General features: G+C 38.2%; 1 protein-coding gene across 4 annotated transcripts in view; it reads left to right on the forward strand.

The window, feature by feature from the left end:
* The window catches only part of CENPI (centromere protein I), an 80,256-nt gene that overhangs the window by 45,029 nt on the left and 12,052 nt on the right, over positions 1 to 23,175 (forward strand). For 2 of the 4 annotated variants that reach the window (XM_049644056.1, XM_049644055.1), the window contains 5 exons: positions 3,611 to 3,705; positions 13,993 to 14,128; positions 14,842 to 14,966; positions 16,819 to 16,867; positions 16,999 to 17,217. In XM_049644056.1, the coding sequence (XP_049500013.1) occupies positions 3,611 to 3,705; positions 13,993 to 14,128; positions 14,842 to 14,966; positions 16,819 to 16,867; positions 16,999 to 17,217 (624 nt within the window). Of the gene's footprint in view, positions 1 to 3,610; positions 3,706 to 13,992; positions 14,129 to 14,841; positions 14,970 to 16,818; positions 16,868 to 16,998; positions 17,218 to 23,175 lie in introns of those variants that run through there. The other 2 variants (XM_049644058.1, XM_049644059.1) reach the window with 2 other exon arrangements.

Below are 23,175 nucleotides of genomic sequence, written 5' to 3' on the forward strand. Positions count from 1 at the left end.
TAGTAATTATATATGCATTTATACACACATACATATATTTATATTTGAGAGTGGGAGGCTGGGGAGAGGAAGGGTTAGAAGAAAGGAAACAGATGGTGGGCCAAGGACAGAACTCAGGGGAATACTCAACACTTACCTGAAAAGGAGAGTCTATGAAAGAACCTTCTCAAGAGCTATGAAAAGAGCCAGAAGAACAGTAGTGCCAAGGAAACAAAAGGAATACAGGATATCAAGAAGTAGTGAAGGAAGAATGTTGCCGTATATCCCAGGAAGATCCAGAAAGATAAGGACCAAAGAAAGTTTCTTTTGGAATTGATAATACAGAAGTTTTGTGCTACCTTTGTGAGGAGTTTCAGTGGAATCATGGGGGCAGAACCAGATTTCTTTCCTTTTAAAGGGAGATTCATTTCTGATTTTATATTTACCTTCTCAAAGAATGGGCTTACATTCTTATGTTAGCAGGGAAGCTAGGTCATTGCTTACCTCCAGGTATTGGAGGGAGATATGGAAATGTATTCAGAGAAAAGTGTCCTCGAGTGGGGAGGGAGAGCCAGGATATGACTAGAATAAGAAGAGGGAAAGCATACTTTGAAGAATATGAAGGTATAGGTTTAGATTATCATGGAATAGAAGTTATGGAAACTGGAATTGAAAGATTTGGGAAGGTTGAGATCAATGAAAGAGGGAAAGAAGCACAGAGAAGTATAGGGTACAAGAAAGGATAAGTGATCAAAGGGTTTTCATTCTGGGAAAGTGGCTAAGGATAACAGCAATGTGACCTGTGGTAGAATTAGCTAAAAATTCAGTTAGTTTATGAGGCTTTTATTTTATTTATTTAATGTTTATTTATTTTTGAGAGAGAAAGAAAGAGGGAGGGATGGAGGGGCAGAGATAGAGGGAGACACAGAATCTGAAGCAGGCTCCAGGCTGATAGCTGTGCTGATAGCACAGAGCCCAATGCAGGGCTCAAACTCACGAACTGTGAGATCATGACCTGAGCGGAAGTTGGACACTTAACTGAGCCACCCACGTGCTCCAGTTTTTGAGGCTTTTAAAAGGCAAAAGAGAAAACAGAGTAGAGTTTATGAGGCTTTTAATGACTTATTATCACCTTAGCTATTGTATAGCTTGATTACCCAGCTTAACATAATAAATAATGTTTAAAACTCTAATAGTTTCACATCTTCAGTGCTTTTGTTTGTGCTTAGCTAGTTGTGCCTATCAGTAAACAACTTTTTTCTTGAAGAATTTTGGTTGAGAAAATCCCACAAATCCACTGTAACAGTGTTTTTTTCATTTTGACATGTTAATTTTCTAATTTTTGTCCACATTGATTTATATCTCCTATATAATTACAAAAACAGTGGACATAAATTTAAAAATCAGAATACATGGGAGCCTGGATGGCTCAGTCAGTTAAGTGTTCGACTCTTGATTTCAGCTCAGGTCGTGATCTCATGGTCGTGGGATCAAGCTCCACACTGGGCATGGAGCCTGCTTGAGACGTCTTCTCTCCCTCTCCTCCTCCCCAACTTGCACGTGCTCTCTCCCTCTCTCTCTCTCTCTCAAAAAAATCAATCCAGAATTAGTCAAATATAGTCAATACCTAGTCACAGTTCACAATAATGTATTTAATCCTTTTTCTGTTATTATCTCTAATTTGTTTCTTTGTAGGTATAGATAACTATATTGCTCATCTTCATAATACAGATTTCTTCTCTTGGTATCCATTTCCAGGAGTGAAGTTACTGGGTAAAAGGAAAGAGTTTGAACATTTTTAAGACCTTGTTATGTACTGCTATTCCTTTGCCATACGCGGTTCTTTGAGGGAAGATGGATATAATGGGTAGAGTACTTAAGTAACAAAGGTCTGGTAGCCATAGAGAAAGAATGGGGGTTTGGGAGATGAGACTAGAAAAAGAAGACTGACTAGGAGGATAAAGTAATCTTACAGATGTGAAGGCCTGGGCTAGGTAGTTACAGGGGGGTTGGAAGGAATGGAAAAGTTGGGCATTTTGAAAAGAAAAAATGATAGGATTTGGTGATGAAATGAAGCATGAAGGACACAAGATGACTTCAAGATTTCTAGCTTGGGATAGTAAAGGAACCAGGAATATTGTGCCTGGAGGAAAAAAGATGAATATTTTGTGGTTCTTTTCAAATAATTGATAGATTGTCCCATGGAAGGAGCAGATCTCTATGTGACTTCAGAAGGCAGTATTAGATATAGGGCAGTATCTTTTTTTTTTTAAGAAACTTTTTTCTTTTAGAGAGAATGTGTGTGCATGCCAGAGTGGGGTGGGGGGCAGAGGGAGAGAGAGAATCTTAAGCGAGATCTCCATACTCAGCATGGAGCACAATGTGGGACTCGATCCTACGACCCTGGGATCATGACCTAAGCCGAAATCCAGAGTTGGTTGCTTAACCTACTGAGCCACCCAGGCACCCCACGGCAGTATCTCATTATAGATAGAGGAAACTCAAAATGGAATAAAGGACTTTAAGAGGTAGTATATTTCCTGGTGTTGGAATAGGTCAAGCATAGGCTTAGTGGGTGTATCTACTGGGGATATTTATGTAGAGAAGGTTCTTATATAGGGTAGAGCTGTGCTTCTCAACCTTTTTTTTTTTTAACCCATGTTCCTCTCATAAACATAAAAATCTCATGACTTTAATATGGGGACTGCGTGGATTAGAATAAGTGAGTGGGGAATGAAAGGATTTAGTTTTCTGAATATGACATGGTAATATTTACTACCTTTTCAGATGTTTAAATCCTTGGTTGACACCAAAATTGAACATTGTTTTAGGTGATTCCAAGGTCACTTTCAACTTGAACATATTTATAACCTGAATGCAAGGTGTCAGTTTCTTTAAAAAGTATTAATTGAACTATTCTGTGAAGTGAGCATCCTATCACTGGAGATATTCAAAGAGTATCTAGGCCATTATTTGTTAAGGATATGTGCGAATGCTCTCCCCCTGTTGTTAAGGATATGTAATAAAGGTTTCCTGTATTAGGTTTTGGGATGATATGGATAGCTTTCAAATTTATAGATACTATGATTTATCCTTATTAATGCTCTGGGCACACTTCTGTTAAGACTGTATTTGTATGTAAATGAGACCCTGAGAAATCAAGGCAAAGCCTGAGAATGACTAGAATTGTTTGTTTTCCACAGTTACAGAAGGTAAGATAAAGTTTATGACTGTCAAAAAGGAAGTAAATTGCAGTTGTGACACAAGGTGAAATGGATGGGAAACTCATTTCTATAGCAACTTTAAAGGATATCTAAGGGGAGACAGTAAGGGGTGGGTGATACTTTATTTGAAGATGTAATATATGTTATAAATTAATGTAATTTAGAGAAACAAGAGTCTGTTCCTGGGCTGATAAGCTGGGGGCAGTCTTGTAGAGAAAATGACAATATAATCTTGTACTTGGCATTCATCTGTCTCTTGGAGACTGATCAGGCTGGAGCAGCAGCTATTAGGTTTTGAATTAGAGGCAGTCATCTCCACCGCCAAGCCTCTGGTTTTAATTTGTTCTCGACACTGTAGTGTGTCTGAATGGTTTTATGAATGATTTTTTTTTGTTTTGATTCCTCAGTGTAGTGTTCTCCAGAGTCTGAAAGAACTACTGCAGAATTGGCTGTTGTGGCTTTCTACAGACATCCACATGAAACCTGTGATGGACAGTCCTCTGTGAGTTCTCTTACAACACTCCACAAGAGATGATCTGCATTAAAATGTTTGCAGATAGAGTTTAATAGTATGGCATGAGACCTTATTGTAAATACGTAGTCATAGCTTTCTTAACAAAAATGTTTTTGTTTCTTTTCGCTTTTCTTCCCTGTAATCTTGTGAGGGATGCTAAATTCTTCAAGTTCAATTATATAAATCAGAAACCAACCCCTAATCCTCTAAGTGACTTACAAGTTACTATAGCAAAACATTGGAGAACTGATGTTAAAACTTGCATCTTTGGCTTCCATTCAGTTTAGCTCACTTTATAAAATATGTTCTTACTTACATGTAAAGTCAGTTCTGATGATGGTTAGGAAAATCTGTAATTTTTCTGTACAGTTTTGGTTTTGGTTTCTCTGATGTATTTTGGTTACGTACATTAATGTCTTTTCACTTTAAAATAAAAAAAAGAACCCCAGCTTTCCATTATGTTGATTATTGTTAAATGTGCCCTTTTTTACTCTTTCTACATAAAATCTTTGGCTTCTCCTGTATTATCAGCCACATTATTTTTTAACATTAATTTTAAAAACACTCTTATAGAAAATTGCAAACATATTCAAAAGGACAGAAAATAGTACAGTGTTATCCTTATGTATGCATCATCCAGCTTTAACAGTTATCAGGTCATGATTAATTTTTTTTTTCTAATTTATAACACTCCTCATTTTCTTCTTTTGTTCTAGGTTTTTTTAAGGAAAAAGCAAAACCCACACATCATTTCAACTGTTGAAAAATGATAGCAGTATAACACCAAAAAATGAATAGCTTTATTTTATCATCATTTAAAAAATTTTAACTGAAGTATAATTGACATACAACATTATATTAGTTTCAGGTGTATAACATAGTGATTTGACAATTCTATATATTATACAGTACTCACTACAATAAGTATAGTTATGGGGCGCCTGGGGAGCTCAATTGGTTAAGCATCCAACTCTTGATTTCGGCTCAGGTCATGATCTCATGATTTGTGAGTTTGAGCTTCTGAATCAGGTTCCGTGCTGATAGTGCGAAGCCTGCTTGGGATTCTCTGTCTCTCCCTCTCTCTCTGCCCCTCCCCTGCTTATGCTGTCTTTCTCTCTCAAAATAAATAAATAAACTTAAAAGATAAGTGTAGTTACCATCTGTCACCCTACAAAGTTATTGCTATATTATTGACTATATTCCCTTTGCTATACTTGTCATCCCCATGACTTATTTTATAATAGAAAGTTTGTACCTATTAATCCCCTTCACCTGTTTTGCCCATCCCCCTGACCTCCATCTCTTCTGGCAGTCATAAGTTCTCTATGAGGCTTTTTCTGTTTGTTTTTTGTTTCTTTGTTCGTTTCTTTTGTTTTTCCATATCTAAGTGACATCATATGGTATTTGTCTTTCTTTGACTTATAAAATTAGTTAATATCTTCAAATATCTAATTAGCATTCAAATTCCTTACATTATCAGTCACAGTTTATTTAAGCATAGGGATCCCTTAGCTTCAGTTGCACGTGGTTAGTGGTTAGCTTGGTTAGATTAGCTCCTATTTTCCTATGTGTTCTTATACCTATAGTGATCTCCTCCTTTGAGAGGAACATGGTGAATAAAAGCTTGGGAGTTGCCTAGAAATTGTTTTTAGTTATTCATATTCATTGTTGTAGTGTATCCATATATCACATATGTCTGGTCACTTTTAGAAGGATATAGAATATTATGGGTAGTGAAAGTTTCTTGTAAGGCTGTGCTCCTCAAAGTGATGACTGGGGACCAGTAGCATCAGTATCACTGGGAACTTTTTAGAGATGCAAAGTTTCAGGATCTATCCTAGAACAACTGAAATACGCTCTGGATGTAGGGCCTAGTAATCTATGTTTTAACAAAAACTTTGATAATTTTGATGCTAGCTAAAGTTTGAGAACCACGATCATGAGGAAATTAAATGTTTAACCTCTTCAAACATCTCAGTTCTATTAAAGATACTGTGTTTGCATTTATAATCTTTCGCCAATTTGCAGTGTAAATCTTCAGGTAACCCGATAGAGGAGGCTTCCATTTCTATATTTTCCTTCAAAAATACTAAATTCCAATCAAAGAACCTCTTTTTATTTTTTAAAGATGTTTATTTATTTATATTTTGAGAGAGAGTGAGTTCGTGAGTGTGGGGGAGGGACAGAGAGAGTGGGAAGGCAGAGTCCAATGTGGGGCTTCATCCCAAAGACAATGAGATCATGGACCTGAGACAAAACCAAGAGTCTGATGCTCAACTGACCAAGCCACCCAGGCACCCACCTAGGATCCTTTTTTGTTGTTGTTGTTAAAAGGTGATTCTTGGGGCGCCTGGGTGGCTCAGTCGGTTAAGCGTCCGACTTCAGCTCAGGTCATGATCTCGCGGTCTGTGAGTTCGAGCCCCGCGTCGGGCTCTGGGCTGATGGCTCAGAGCCTGGAGCCTGCTTCCGATTCTGTGTCTCCCTCTCTCTCTGCCCCTCCCCCGTTCATGCTCTGTCTCTCTCTGTCTCAAAAATGAATAAACGTTAAAAAAAAAATTAAAAGGTGATTCTTTTATTTATCTATTTATTTTTAAATATGAAATTTATTGTCAAATTGGTTTCCATAGAACACCCAGTGCTCATCCCAACAGGTGCCCTCCTCAATGCCCATCACCCACCCTCCCTTCCCTCCCACCACCCATCAACCCTCAGTTTGTTCTCAGTTTTTAAGAGTCTCTTATGGTTTGGCTCCCTCCCTCTCTAACCTTTTTTTTTTCTTCCCCTCCCCCATGGTCCTCTGTTGAGTTTCTCAGGATCCACATAAGAGTGAAAACATATGGTATCTGTCTTTCTCTGTATGACTTATTTCACTTAGCCTAACACTCTCCAATTCCATCCACGTTGCTACAAAAGGCCATATTTCATTCTTTCTCATTGCCAAGTAGTATTCCATTGTGTATATAAACCACAAATTCTTTATCCATTCTTCAGTTGATGGACACTTAGGCTCTTTCCATAATTTGGCCATTATTGAAAGTGCTGCTATAAACATTGGGGTGCAAGTGCCCCTATGCATCAGCACTCCTGTATCCCTTGGGTAAATCCCTGGAAGTGCTATTGCTGGGTCATAGAGTAGATCTATCTTTAATCGTTTGAGGAACCACCACACTGTTTTCCAGAGCGGCTGCACCAGTTTTCATTCCCACCAACAGTGCAAGAGGGTTCCCATTTCTCCACATCCTCTCCAGCATCTATAGTCTCCTGATTTGTTCATTTTAGCCACTCTGACTGGCGTGAGGTGGTATCTGAGTGTGCTTTTGATTTGTATTTCCCTGATGAGGAGCAACGTTGAGCATCCTTTCATGTGCCTATTGGCAATCTGGATGTCTTCTTTAGAGAAGTGTTTATTCATGTTTTCTGCCCATTTCTTCACTGGATTATTGGTTTTTTGGGTGTGGAGTTCGGTGAGCTCTTTATAGATTTTGGATACTAGCCCTTTGTCCGATATGTCATTTGCAAATACCTTTTCCCATTCTGTCGGTTGCCTTTTAGTTTTGTTGCTTGTTTCCTTTGCTGTGCAGAAGCTTTTTATCTTCATGAGGTCCCAATAGTTCATTTTTGCTTTTAATTCCCTTGCCTTTGGGGATGTGTCGAGTAAGAAATTGCTGCGGCTGAGGTCAGAGAGGTCTTTTCCTGCTTTCTCCTCTAGGGTTTTGATGGTTTCCTGCCTCACATTCAAGTCCTTTATCCATTTTGAGTTTATTTTTGTGAATGGTGTGAGAAAGTGGTCTAGTTTCAACCTTCTGCATGTTGCTGTCCAGTTCTCCCAGTACCATTTGTTAAAGAGACTTTTTTTCCATTGGGTATTCTTTGCTGCTTTGTCAAAGATTAGTTGGCCATACTTTTGTGGGTCTAATTCTGGGGTTTCTATTCTATTCCATTGGTCTCTGTGTCTGTTTTTGTGCCAATACCATGCTGTCTTGATGATTACAGCTTTGTAGTAGAGGCTAAAGTCTGGGATTGTGATGCCTCCCGCTTTGGTCTTCTTCTTCAAAATTGCTTTGGCTATTCGGGGTCTTTTGTGGTTCCACACAAATTTCAGGATTGCTTGTTCTAGCTTCGAGAAGAATGCTGGTGCAAGTTGGATTGGGATTGCATTGATGTGTAGATTGCTTTGGGTGGTATTGACATTTTAACAATATTCTTCCAATCCATGAGCACAGAATGTTTTTCCATTTCTTTATATCTTCTTCAATTTCCTTCATAAGCTTTCTGTAGTTTTCAGCATACAGATCTTTTGCATCTTTGGTTAGGTTTATTCCTAGGTATTTTATGCTTCTTGGTGCAATTGTGAATGGGATCAGTTTCTTTATTTGTCTTTCTGTTGCTTCATTGTTAGTGTATAAGAATGCAACTGATTTCTGTAGCCTGCAACTTTGCTGAATTCATGTATCAGTTCTAGCACACTTTTGGTGGAGTCTATCAGGTTTTCCATGTATAATATCATGTCATCTGCAAAAAGTGAAAGCTTAACTCCATCTGTGCCAATTTTGATGCCTTTGATTTAATTTTGTTGTCTGATTGCTGATGCTAGCACTTTCAACACTATGTTAAACAACAGCGGTGATAGTGGACATCCCTGTCTTGTTCCTGATCTCAGGGGCAAAGCTCTCAGTTTTTCCCCATTGAGGATGATATTAGTTGTGGGCTTTTCATACATGGCTTTTATGATGTTTAAGTATGTTCCTCCTATCCCGACTTTCTCGAAGGTTTTATTAAGAAAGGATGCTGAACTTTGTCAGATGCTTTTTCTGCATCGATTGACAGGATCATATGGTTCTTGTCTTTTCTTTTATTAATGTGATGTATCACATTGATTGCTTTGTGAATGTTGAACCAGCCCCGCAGCCCATGAATGAATCTCACTTGATCATGGTGAATAATTCTTTTTATATGCTGTTGAATTCGATTTGCTAGTATCTTATTGAGAATTTTTGCACCGATATTGATCAGGGATATTGGCCTGTAGTTCTCTTTCTTTGCTGGCTCTGTGTCTGGTTTGGGAAACAAAAGAATGCTGGCTTCATAGAATGAGTCTGGAAGTTTTCCTTCCCTTTCTATTTTTTGGTACAACTTGAGAAGGATAGGTATTATCTCTGCTTTCAATGTCTGGTAGAATTCCTCCGTGAAGCCATCTGGTCCCGGACTCTTATTTGTTAGATTTTTTGATAACTGATTCAATTTATTCACTGGTTATGGATCCATTCAAGTTTTCTATTTTTTCCTGTTTGAGTTTTGGAAGTGTGTGGGTGCTTAGGAATTTGTCCATTTTTTCCAGGTTGTCCAGTTTGTTGGCATGTAATTTTTCATAGTATTCCCTGATAATTGCTTGTATTTCTGAGGGATTGTTTGAAATAATTCCATTTTCATTCATGATTTTATCTATTTGGGTCATCTCCCTTTTCTTTTTGAGAAGCCTGGCTAGAGGTTTATCAATTTTGTTTATTTTTTCAAAAAACCAACTCTTGGTTTCATTGATCTGCTCTACAGTTTTTTGAGATTCTATATTGTTTATTTCTGCTCTGATCTTTATTATTTCTCTTCTTCTACTGAGTTTGGGGTGTCTTCGCTGTGCTGCTTCTAGTTCCTTTAGGTATGCTGTTATATTTTGTATTTAGGATTTTTCTTGTTTCTTGAGATAGGCCTGGATTGCAATGTATTTTCCTCTCAGGACTGCCTTCGCTGCATCCCAAAGCGTTTGGATTGTTGTATTTTCATTTTCGGTTGTTTCCATATATTTTTTAATTTCTTCTCTAATTGCCTGGTTGACCCATTCATTCTTTAGTAGGGTGTTCTTTAACCTCCATGCTTTTGGAGGTTTTCCAGACTTTTTCCTGTGTTTGATTTCAAGCTTCATGGCATTGTGGTCTGAAGGTATGCATGGTATGATCTCAATTCTTGTATACTTATGAAGGGCTGTTTTGTGACCCAGTATGTGATCTATCTTGGAGAATGTTCCATGTGCACTCGAGAAGAAAGTATATTCTGTTGCTTTGGGATGCAGAGTTCTAAATATATCTGTCAAGTCCATCTGATCCAATGTATCATTTAGGGCTGTTGTTTCTTTATTGATCTTGTGTCTAGATGATCTATCCATTGTTGTAAGTGGAGTATTAAAGTCCCCTGCAATTTACCACATTCTTATCAATAAGGTTGCTTATGTTTGTGAGTAATTGTTTTATATATTTGGGGGCTCCCGTATTTGGCACATAGACATTTATAATTGTTAGCTCTTCCTGATGGATAGACCCTGCAATTATTATATAATGCCCTTTTTCATCTCTTGTTACAGCCTTTAATTTAAAGTCTAGTTTGTCTGATACAAGTATGGCTACTCCAGCTTTCTTTTGACTTCCAGTAGCATGATAGATAGTTCTCCATCCCCTCACTTTCAATCTGAAGGTGTCCTAGGTCTAAAATGAGTCTCTTGCAGATAGCAAATAGATGGGCCTTGTTTTTTTTATCCATTCTGATACCCCACGTCTTTTGGTTGGAGCATTTAGCCCATTTACATTCAGTGTTATTACAGAAAGATATGGGTTTAGAGTCATTGTGATGTCTGTAGGTTTCATGCTTGTAGTGATGTTTCTGGTACTTTGTCTCACAGGATCCCCCTTAGGATCTCTTGTAGGGCTGGTTTAGTGGTGATGAATTCCTTCAGTTTTTGTTTGTTTGGGAAGACCTTTATCTCTCCTTCTATTCTAAATGACAGACTTGTTGAATAAAGGATTCTCAGCTGCATATTTTTTCTGTTCATCACATTCAAGATTTCCTGTCATTCCTTTCTGTCCTGCCAAGTTTCAGTAGGTAGATCCATCACTAGTCTTATCGGTCTCCCTTTATATGTTAGATCATGTTTTCAGAATTTTCATCGTTGTATTTTGCCAGTTTCACTATGATATGTGGTGTAGAAGATCTATTCAAGTTACGTCTGAAGGGAGTTCTCGTTTCCTCTTGGATTTCAATGCCTTTTTCCTTCCCCAGATCAGGGAAGTTCTCAGCTATGATTTGTTCAAGTACACCTTCAGCCCCTTTCTCTATCTCTTCCTCTTCTGGAATTCCTTTGATACGGATATTGTTCTGTTTGATTGCATCACTTAGTTCTCTAATTCTCTCCTCATACTCTGGATTTTTTTATCTCTCTTTTTCTCAGCTTCCTCTTTGTCCATAATTTTATCTTCTAATTCACCTATTCTCTCCTCTGCCTCTTCAATCCAAGTGTGGTCACCTCCATTTTATTTTGCACCTCATTTATAACATTTTTTAGTTCCTCATGCCTATTTCTTAGTCCCTTGATCTCTGTAGCAATAGATTCTCTGCTGTCCTCTTTACTTTTTTCAAGCCCAGTGATTAATTTTATGACTATTATTCTAAATTCTTGTTGCATTGTATTGCTTAAATTGTTTTTGATCAATTCATTAGCTGTCGCTACTTCCTAGAGTTTGTTTTGAGGCGAATTCTTCCGTTTCATCATTTTGGATAGTCCTTGGGGTGGCACGGAACTGCAGGGCACTTCCCTTGTGCTATTTGGAGTAACTTGTGTTGGTGGGGGGGGCTGCAGTCAGACCCGATGTCTGTCCCCACCCACCAATGGGGCCACAGTCAGACTTGTATGTACCTTATCTTCCCCTCTCCCAGGGGCAGGACTCACTGTGGAATGGTGTGGCCCCTGTCTGGGCTACTTGCACACTGCCAGGCTTGTGGAGTTGTTTTGATGGGATCTGGCGTATTAGCTGTGGTGGATCCGCAGGGTGCACAGGGGTGGGAGGGGCAGGCTTAGCTTGTTTTGCCGCTGGTGGTCCCCTGCAGGAGGTGCCCTGCAGCACCCGAGGGAGGCAGGCAGACCCGTTGGAGAGATGGATCCAGAGGAGCACAGCGTTGGGTGTTTGCATGGTGCAAGCAAGTTTGGTGCCGTGAACTGGTTCCCTTTGGGATTTCGGCTGGGGGATGGGAGAGGGAGATGGCGCTGTCCAGCGCCTTTGTTCCCCACCGAGCTGAGGTCTGTCTTTCAGGGCTCAACACCTCTCCCTCCTGGCGTCCTCTCACCCTCCCAGCTCTCTGAGAGCAGAGCTGTTGACTTATAAGTTACAGATGTTAAGTCCCGCTGGTGTCGGAACTCACACAGTCTGGCCCCTCCGCTTTTGCAAGCAAGACTCGGGGATTCCACCTTGCCGGGCGGGCTGCCCCTCCACCACCCTGGCTCCCTCCTGCAGTCCGTGTAGCGTGCACTGCCTCTCTGCCCTTCGTACCCTCTTCCGTGGGCCCCTAGGATCCTTTTTAAACTAGTGTCATAAATTTCGGCAGGGCAGTTAAAAAGGAGTTTTCTAAAAGTCTTAAACAAATGGACATAAGTGTAGATAACTTAAGTGTCATAATACCACTTGGCATTGTATAATATAGCTCTTATGCTCTCAGTAACTCCTTCTATTTGGCAATATGGATATTATACCATGTCCCTCTCATATGACCATATGCCACATGACTGTCAAAGAGGGAGTAAATTGTAGTTGTAGATCATAAGGAGGGAAGGATATGCCACATGACTGTCAAAGAGGGAGTAAATTGTAGTTGTAGATCATAAGGAGGGAAGGATAGGAAGCTGTTCTCAGCAGTGGTTCTCCATTGGGCATTTTTGGTTGGCACTGTGAATGAGAAGAGGGTGCTACCATTATTTAGTGAGTGGGAGCCAAGGATGGTAAACATGTTGCTTTGTGTGGGGAGTAGGAGGCAGTCCTGAACAGAATATTGTTTCATCTAAAGTGCCTCTGTGTCCTGTGGAGAAGCACTTCAAAGTATTCTGTTGTGAGCAATCATCATTGCTCAAATTATTTCAGAAACATTTGCCAGGTGCTGCCAAAAATCATACTTAAAATATAGTTTGCAAATAGCCAGTTGACAATATGGATGCCCACCTTTGTGACTGGTCTCCTAATCTTTTCCCTGTTCACTCTGACACTGATCCATCAGTGGGTGGTGGTAGAGTCATTATCATTTCTCAGGCTCTAAGACTATCTGCCTTTCTTTATTTCTTGTGCATAACCATTGTTGGCCACCTAGATCAGAGGGTAAAGGTATGAAATCACATTTGTAAGTCTTTTCCTAGTCCACTCAACAGTGGATTGAAGAACAGGGTGAGTGGATAGATGAATTGAACTTGTTATTCCCTTTTTTCTTGAGATTTTTTTTTGTGATTTTTTTTTTTTGAAGAGAGAGAGCAAATGCATGCACAAGGTCCGGGGGAGGGGGTGCCACAGTCGGTTAAGCTTTTGCCTTCAGCTCAGGTCATGATGTCATTGTTCTTGGGTTCGAGCCCCACATTGGGCTCTGTGTTGATGGCTTAGAGCCTGGAGCCTGCTTTGGATTCTGTGTCTCCCTCTCTCTCTGCCCCTCCCTGCTCAGGCTGTGTCTTTATCTCTCTCTCTCTCTCAAAACTAAACAAACATTAAAAAAATTTAAGTTAATATTTAAAAAAAAAAAGTGTGAGAGAGAGAGGTAGCGGAGGTGGGGGGGGGAGGGAGGGAGGGAGGGAGAGAGAGAGAGAGAGAGAGAAGTGAAATCAGGAGTCAGTGTTTAAGTGTGATTTAAAGAGACACAGTTTGGGGCACCTGGCTGGCTAAGTCAGTAGAGCATGCAACTCTTGGTCTCGGAGTTGTGAGTTCAAGCCCCATGTTCAGTGTAGAGATTACTTAAAAATAAAATCTTAAAAAAAATAAAGAGACACAGTTTATTGATTTGGGAAGGATATAATATAACCACATTTGGTTATTACTGGAAGAAAGATGCCAAAAATTATACTAATTCAGTTTTAGGATTGAATTGAATTCCAGTTAAAGTGAAATTAGTTTTAATAGCATTTCAACTCAGGAATTCAGGTAAAACTGAGTCTTGGTTTGTATACTTAGAAACTAATTTGCTGAATTCTGTGGTTCCTGGACATCTAAAGTCTGTCTGGAGCTTAATCTTTTTTCTCTGATGTTTACTAGTAGAGTAGTTGCTGGGCATGTTCTGTGAATTTATCTTAATGGTTCCCTGGAGCACTGTGTAGTTTTATGGTTAATCACTGTGGTTTAAAAAAAAACCTCAATTATACATTGTAGCACTGATCATTTTCTGGAATCCTTAAAAAACTTTTTGCTATATATTATTTAACTTTAGCTTGGAAATTGTGAAGACTTTTGCTAATGTGGGTCTGAGTGTCATGGTTTCTTATTGCAGGGATACCACTTTAGGTGGATCCGTGAACACTGTGTCTGAACTGATTGACTACATAGGGTGGCTGTCCACTACTGCAATGCGCTTGGAAAGCAACAATACTTTCTTACTGCACTTTATTTTGGATTTCTATGAGAAGGTAGTACACATCCCATATTGCCTATTTTGATTTTTGTGTTGGCTGTCCGCTTTACTGGTCTATTTAAATTTTATGTACAACTATTAAGTTGGATTGTGACTATGTTTAACACAGTTAAAATAAGCTTCTTATTTTGAAGTTCATGATTAGATTCTCACCTAAATAACTGATTTACATAAAATGGAGAAACAAATGGTTTTTGTGAAAAGTTCAGGTACTGCTTTAATAGACATTCTATGATTATGGTCTTCTTATATTTTATAGTATTTGATGTGGACAAAACTATTGTCAGAAGTAGCTACTAATCTGTTTTCTTGGCTTCCTCCCTGCACTAATTGTCTTGTGCTGTATATTTTAGAAGCATGCTCATTTTCCATGTTGATAGCTAACTAATATGATAAATCACTATTAATGGGACTTAATACTCCCTTAAGGACTCCCTTCTCCTCTCTTCCCAACTTAAAGCGCTCTCCCCAGAAAAAAATGGAATATTTTAGTAATGACATTGTAGAAATAATCCTTTATGGCAAGTTTGATGTTTAGTGAGGTACATTTTTAAGCAGGCTGTGATTACCTATTCAATTTATGAATCAGGCAGACTCAAATGTGATGTTCTATTATTGCTTATTCTCTATTGATAAATCTTTGGGTGAACTTGGTTGAGGGGTTCTGGGAAATAATATGTATACTGATGTTATCATTCTTCCCAAAAGGTATGTGACATATATATAAATTATAACCTTCCACTAGTGGTATTGTTTCCTCCGGGGATCTTCTATCCTGCTCTCCTCAGCCTAGATTCCAGTATCCTGAACCAGCTGTGTTATATCATGGACAGGTACAAAACATTTTTACTGTTTTATATAAATTAACACATCATACTTCTATCTTTGTTTTTCAACTATACAATAAATTATAATTTATACCCTGTAATATATTGTATACAATAAAATATTAAAGACAATAAAACTATTTTTATTTCCTGCCAGAACCTATTGAAATAGGAAACATGTCTTTCTTTTGGTAATGACCTTCTAATATGGGACTATTTTAACTGTGTTTTTGAAATGTCACCATGGGGGATATGATTTTAAAAAATTCATAGTTAATGGTAATAAAAGGCACAGCATGAATAATATAGTCAGTGATATTGTAATAGCATTGTATGGTGACAGCTACAGTGGTAGACATAGTATAATGCATATACTTGTCAAATCACTGTGTGGTACATTTGAAACTAACATTGTGTGTCAGCCACACTCAAATTTTAAAAAGTTAAAAAAAAAATTCTTAGTTAACAAATCTTTTGTGCAGTGGTACTGGTGCCCTCAGCATTGTCCATTCTCATTGCTGTGTCCTAAAGAAAAATTAGTTAGTTGCTGGCAACTAGTTTAGTTCTATGTAGTATCTCTGGTAAAAAGAACATTTTTAGGGCACTTGGGTGGCTCAGTTGGTTAAGCGTCCAGCTCTTGATTTTGGCTAAGGTCATGATCTCACTGTTTGTGAGTTGAAGCCCCGCATCAGGCTCTGTGCTGACAGTGTGGAGCCTGCTTGGGATTCTCTCTCTCCCCTCTCTCTCTGCCCCTACCCCGCTTTCTATCTCTCTCAAAATAAATAAATAAACTTTAAAAAAAGTGAACATTTTCTGGTAGATGAGGGGAGCTATTGCCAATTATATGAAACTGTAAGAGGAGTTTCTGATCCCCTCTAATTCTTTCACTTATAGACTTAAATTACTCTTTTTATTTTTTAAATGTTTATTTATTTATTTTGAGAGAGAGAGCACGCATGTGAGCAAGGGAGGGGTGGAGAGAGAGGGAGAGAATCCCAAGCAGGCTCTGGCCCTTCAGTGCAGAGCCTGATGTGGGGCTTGATCCCACGAACTGTGAGGTCATGACCTGAGCTGAAATCAATAGTCGGACGCTTAACCAACTGAGCCACCCAGGTGCCCCTGAAATTACTCTTTTAGTCCACAATTGTCGTAGACCCCTTTGGCATAACTTAAGGATTATACCAAGGTTAGAATGTTTATAAACTAATTAATAAATTGTCTTGTTCCCAGGCAAGAAAAAAATAAATTTATAAGTTTCCCGTTTATCCTTTCCACTGTACCTTTTTTCTACATTAAGAGAACATGTTTTATATCAGTGACTGCTCTTGAGCCTCTATTAATTTTTTATAGTGAAACATTAAAAGCATTTCCTTCATTGGTTTTTCTTTTTTATTCAGGCAGCTAAAATTTACATATAGTTAAGTGCATATCTTAAATGTACAACTCAGTATTTGAGCATCTATTAACTTTTATCTTTAAGAGCAGTGTAGCACAGAAGAATAAAAACCTTAACTAGACAGCTGGGTATTTGTGTATGTCACATCTGCATATATTTACATTTAAAATGGACACTTTTGGGGTGCCTGGGTGGATCAGTTGGTTAAGCAGCTGACTTCGGCTCAGGTCATGACCTCATGGTTCATGGGTTTGAGCCCCATGTCAGGCTCCATGCTGACAGCTCGGAGCCTGGGGTCTGCTTTGGATTCTGTGTCTCCCTCTCTCTCTGCTCCTTCCCCATTCACGCTCTGTCTCTCTCTCAAAAATAAATAAACATTAAAAAAATTTTAATGTACACTTTCATGTTTACACATTTCAAAAGCATTCAATGTTCAAAATTTCATTCTGTTCTCCATTTTAGGTATCGTAAAAATTTGACTGCTGCAAAGAAAAATGAGTTGGTACAAAAGGTATGGATGACAAAGCTCTGTATTAAATCACCATTGTTGAAAAATTGAGTTTGGATATATATGATCTATTGGGAATAAGAAGGAAAGGAAGAAAAGATTATAATGAGAATATTTCTTTTCTTTCCCAACAGACAAAATCAGAGTTCAATTTCAGCACCAAGACCTATAAAGAATTTAATCACTATTTGACAGTGATGGTTGGTTGCCTGTGGACATCCAAACCTTTCCAGAAAGGATTGTACATTGACCATGAAGTCATAGAAAAAGCTGGAGTAGCAGATTATAAAAGCAGTTTAAATTTAGTTCATCACCCAGCTCTATTGAGTTATACAGTTTCCTTTCTGCTCCAGGTAAGGACGTTTAAAGGATTTTTAGATTTTATGTAGGAGTGCTATAATGGCAGAAATAGGAAATGCAATAAATTGTGTCTGAATTGTAAGACGTGTTCATTCATTCCTTTTTTAGTGTCAGCTAGATTTTTGGACATTGTTCTAGGTTCTGGAGGTTCAAAGTTAATTTAAGTAAGTTTCTATCCTCCCAAGGAGGATTATCCTCCAGGCTTGGGCTTGTGGCAAAGACAGACTTGTAAATATTATTACAGTATAGTGAGGTGAAATGAGAAAAATGTACCGTTGTGAGAAAGATGGGGGAGTGATTGTTAGTTCAGTTCTACTTGGGTAGAGATGGTACCAGGTAAGAAATGGCTGTGAAGAAGTGGAAACTCTCATAAAATCCTTCTAGACAAATGGAAAATGTAGGCTACACCAAAGACTGCTGATTTGATGGCTGTCACTTTGCTGGCAGGGAGGGGTTCCAGTCTCCTTAGGATTTTACCAGCCTTGTCATTTTCACCACTATCAGTGACTTGAGGAATTCAAATGGTGTGCATATCAAATGTGTAAATGACACAATATGATGGGATTACAGATACACTGATAGAATCTAGATTCAGAATTCCCTTAACAGATTGGAACACTGAGAAATCTAACAAGATGGAAAAGAAATGTACAGGAGGGGGGAGATATTTATTGAATAAATGCTTAATATATGCATGTAATGAATCAGACAGTGTGGTAAACAAGACACATCTGGGTGTTGTCCTTGGTGTTTGCAGTCTAGTTAGGGTGGTGGTCATTAAATAGACATCTTAGAATAAAGAATGATGAGTAATATAGGGAAAGTACAGAGGACATTGAAAAAAATATACAGGGGTACTAACCCAGTTCAGGCTTTACAGAAGTGGTGCCAGTCAGAGCTTTGAGTGATGAGCATGATCTTGCCAAGATGGAGAAGTATTTGAAGAAAAATGCAAAGATAGATAAGGGGTCAGTAGACTTTTTCCATTAGAGGGCCAGATTGTAAATATTTTAGGCTTTGCAGGCCATGTTGTCTCCATCAAGACTACTCAGCCTTGTCATTGTAGCATGAAAGTAGCAATAGACAGTGGGTAAACAAATGGGTTGAGTTGTGTTCTAATGAAAGTTTATTTACAGAAACAGGCATTGGGTTGGATGTGAGACCTGGGCCGTGGTTTGCTGACCCCTATTTAGAGCTTACCACGTTTGGGGAACTTACGTAGAATTGTAGGGCTTGAGCAGGGATTCTCCCTTAACTGAGAAGTACCCAGGGTGCTTTTCTAAAGTATACATCCTTGATGCTCCCACCCTGAGATTCTGATCTAATAACAATATGGTGACATCCAGAATCTGCTTTTTTAATATAATTGTTGTGATATACAACCAGGGTTGAGAACCACTAGTTTAGACTGTAGCATTATAGGATATGAGGTTTTGAAGTGTAGTCAAGGACCAGATGGTGAAAAAATTAGTTTGTAGGCCTTCAGAAACGTATTGAATGATTTCGGTATTTGCATTAAAATTATATTTTTAAGTACATAGAGGGATTTCAGAGGTGTATAGTTTAGTGATTTTCTGATATTCGTTCTTTCTTTCTCATCTTCATAATAATTTGTCTGATTTGTATATATATATATATATATATAAACTTGTTTCAAATTCATAGTATTTATATTACTATTAACAATGAGACTACTGGATGAAATTTGAAATAATTTTAGTTCTTTTTGCTTCTGGACTAAATCCTACTAATACTGTACAGAGCATGTACTGTATTTTATATACATTTAGGTATATTTGTTTCAGTTTCTTTTCATGCTTTAGAGGTTACTTTTAACATAAAATATGTAAAACATTTACCTAGTTCCAAATCTAAACTGTAGAAATGTCTCTTCCATCCTTGTCTCCTTCTTCTTCTCTCTTCTTTGTCTTTAGGTAGCCATTTTTATTGCTTCTTGTTTTAACCATCCAGTGTTGCCTTTCTTTAACTTAGTAAACATTGTTTTATAATCTGATAATTCCAGTATCAGAAGTGTTTGTGTGTACTGCTTGCCTCCTTTTTCTGCTGCTTCTTCCTCATATTGCTTAATTTCTTTGTGTGTCTGGTTATCTTTGGCCATGTGCTGGATACCTGGAATATTATCTGTAGAAGGAATCAGATTAGAGTGATATCTTCCTGCAGAGAGAACTTTCATTTACTTCCATAGATACCTAGGAGTGCTCTTTGTCTGGGACTACCCTAATACAAGTACTATGCCTAAGGTTCCCTTGATCATAGGTGGATAGACCAGCCTTTGAGAAGGCGAATTTATTTCTGATGAACTCTTACCTTGAAGGTATAGCCTTTTGAGTCTCTAGTTTAAATTGGGGGTTGGGTTATAAGAGTTCCCACTTTGGCAGAACCTGTGCTTTGACTTTAGTTACCTTTGCCCTTGGAAGCTGTGGAAGAAAAGCCAAGAGCGACTTTGAGAATGAGGTTTACCCATCTGGCTTCTCACGTTCTAGATACTGGCTTACCTTTCCATAGATTTTGGCATTCCTTACCATAGCATTAGGTCTTTGTTACTTTTTTTTACAAAACTTTTTTCATGTTGTAAATTTCAAACATACACAAGTAGAGAGAATAGTAAAATAAATCCCCACATACCCATCACCCAGTTCAGTCTCTACTCCCAACCGGTTTTAACCCTCTCACCCCACCCAGTTACTTTGAAGCAAATACCAAATGTTATACAATTTTGCTGTAAATACTTCATTATATACCTCTAAAAGATAGGGCACTTTAAAAAAATTAGTCTTTTTAAAACAGCTTTATTAAGATATAATTCAAATACAGTATAATCCACACATTTAAAGTATATAGTTCAATGGCTTTTAGACTATTCACAGAGCTTTGCCTTCATGACAATATATTTTATAATATTTTTATTATCCTGGAAAGAAAATCTACACCCCTTAGCTGTCACTTCTGTCTCCCCATTTCCTGCCCCCATCCTAGGCAAATACTAATCTATTTTTATATCTATGTAGATTCACTTATTTTGGAATTTCATAAAAATAAACTCATAAAATATATGTTATTTTGTGACTGGTTTCTTTTACTTAGCATAATGTTTTCAAGGTTTATCTATGGCATAGCATGTATCAGTATTTCATTTGTTTTTATTGCCAGATAATATATTTTTGGGGCAGATATATTTCATTTTGCTTATCCATTAGTTGATGGACTTTTGTGTTATTTCCACTTTTTAGCTATTGTGAATGATGTTTCTATAAGGATTTGTATACAAGGTTTTGTGTGAACATGTTTTCATTTCTCTTGGGGATATACTTAGAGGTGGGAATGCTGGATTATATGGTATAATCCATATTTAATTATTGGAGGAACTTCCAGACTGTTTTTGAAAGTAGCTGTACCATTTTGCATTTGTACCAACAGTGTGTGAGGGTTCTGTTTTCCCCATATCTTCCCCAAGACTTGTTATTCTTTTTTTTATTCTAGCCATCCTAGAGGGTGTGATACAGTACCGTATTGTGGTTTCAGTTTTTATTTCCCTGATAGCTGTTTATGTTCAGCATCTTTTTATGTGCTTATTGCCCATTGCCCATTATATATTTTCTTTGGAAAAAGGTCTGTTCAGACCTTTTGCCCATTTTTTAAAGTTTATTTATTTTGAGAGAAAGAATGAGCAAGGGAAGGGCAGAGAGAGAGGGGGACAGATGATGTGCAGCGGGATCTGTGCTGACAGCAGAGAGCAAGATGCAGGGCTCGAACTCAAGAACCATGAGATCGTGACCTAAGCCAAAATAAAGAGTCAGACCATTTTTTGGTTTACTTTTACTTTAAATTAGTTTATTCTGGGGGCGCCTGGGTGGCTCAGTCGGTTAAACGTGTGACTTCAGCTTAGGTCATGATTTCCCGGTCTGTGGGTTCGAGCCCTGCATAGGGCACTGTGCTGACAGCTCAGAGCCTGGAGCGTGCTTCAGATTCTGGGTTTCCCTCTTTCTCTGCCCCTCCCCCACTTGTGCTCTGTCTCTCTCTCTCAAAGATAACATTTAGAAAAATAAAAAATAAATTAGTTTATTTTTTTTTAATTTTTTTTTTAACGTTTATTTATTTTTGAGACAGAGAGAGACAGAGCATGAACGGGGGAGGGGCAGAGAGAGAGGGAGACACAGAATCGGAAGCAGTCTCCAGGCTCTGAGCCATCAGCCCAGAGCCCGACGCGGGGCTCTAACTCATGGACCGCGAGATCGTGACCTGAGCTGAAGTCGGACGCTTAACCAACTGAGCCACCCAGGAGCCCCTAAATTAGTTTATTTTTAATGTATTTGTTTTATTGTTATCGACTCATTGAGAATCATTTCTATATTCTAAATTACTTATCAGAGAAATGATTTATAAAAGTTTTCTACTCTGTGGGTTGTCTTTTCATTGTTGCTATCTTTTGAAGGACAAAAGTTTTTAATTTTGTTGAACTTTTAATTTATGAATTTTTTTCCTTTATCATTTGTGCTTTTGAAAAATGACTTTGTATGTCCTTGTCTCCCCAGCACCTGGCAACCACCATTCTGCTCTCAATTTCTAGGAATATGTTTGTTTGTTTATTTACGTATATGTTTATTTTTGAGAGAGAGTGAGCACAAGTTGGGGAGGTGCAGAGAGAGAAAGGGAAACCGAGCATCTGAAGCGGGCTCCACACTGGCAGCAGAGAGATCATGACCTGATCCGAAGTTGGATGCTCAACCAACTGAGCCACCCAGGTGTCCCAAGTTTGATTATTTTAGATTCACCACATAAGTGGTACCATGTAATATTTGTCCTTCTGTGTTTAGCTTATTTCACCTAGCATAATTTCCTTCAGGTTTATCCATGTTGTCCTAAATGGCAGGATTTCTTCCTTTTTTTAATTAAAAATTTTTTATAGATTTTTTAATTTTGAATTTTTCTTTCTATAATTTATTTGTTTTTTTAAATTTATATCCAAGTTAGTTAGCACATGGTGCCACAATGATTTCAGGAGTAGATTCCTTAAGCCCCTCCCTTTCCCATTTAGCCAATCCCCCCCGCACAACCCCTCCAGCAACCCTCTGTTCTCTATATTTAAGAGTCTCTTATGTTTTGTCCCTCTCCCTGTTTTTATATTATTTTTGCTTCCCTTCCCTTATGCTCATCTGTTTTGTATCTTAAAGTCCTCGTATGAGTGAAGTCATATGATATGTGTCTTTCTGTGACTGGCTAATTTTGCTTAGCGTAATACCCTCTAGTTCCATCCACGTAGGTGCAAATGGCAAGATTTCATTCTTTTTGATTGCCAGGTAATACTCCATTGTATATATATACCACATCTTCTTTATCTGTATATATACCACATCTTCTTTATCCATTCATCCATCGATGGACATTTGGGCTATCAACAATAGTGCTGCTATAATCATTGGGGTGCATGTGCCCCTTTGAAACAGCATACGTATCCGTTGGATAAATACCTAGTGGTGCAATTGCTGGGTCATAGGCTAGTTCTATTTTCAGTTTTTTGAGGAACTTCTATACTGTTTTCCAGAGTGGCCACACCAGTTTGCATTCCCACCAGCAGTGCAAAAGATCCTCTTTCTCTACATCCTCGCCAACATCTGTTGTTGCCTGAGTTGTTAATGTTAGCCATTCTGACAGGTGTGAGGTGGTATCTCATTGTGGTTTTGATTTGTATTTCCCTGATGATGAGTGATATTGAGCATTTTTTCATGTGTCGGTTGGCCACCTGGATGTCTTTGGAGAAGTGTCTATTCATGTTTTTTGCCCATTTCTTCACTGGCTTGTTTTTTGGGTGTTGAGTAAATTCTTTATAAATTTTGGATACTAACCCTTTATCTGATAGGTCATTTGTAAATATCTTCTCCCATTCTGTCACTTGCCGTTTAGTTTTGCTGATTGTTTCCTTTGCTGTGCAG

Source organism: Panthera uncia, chromosome X, assembly GCF_023721935.1.
Source record: "Panthera uncia isolate 11264 chromosome X, Puncia_PCG_1.0, whole genome shotgun sequence".
Lineage (NCBI taxonomy): Eukaryota > Metazoa > Chordata > Mammalia > Carnivora > Felidae > Panthera > Panthera uncia.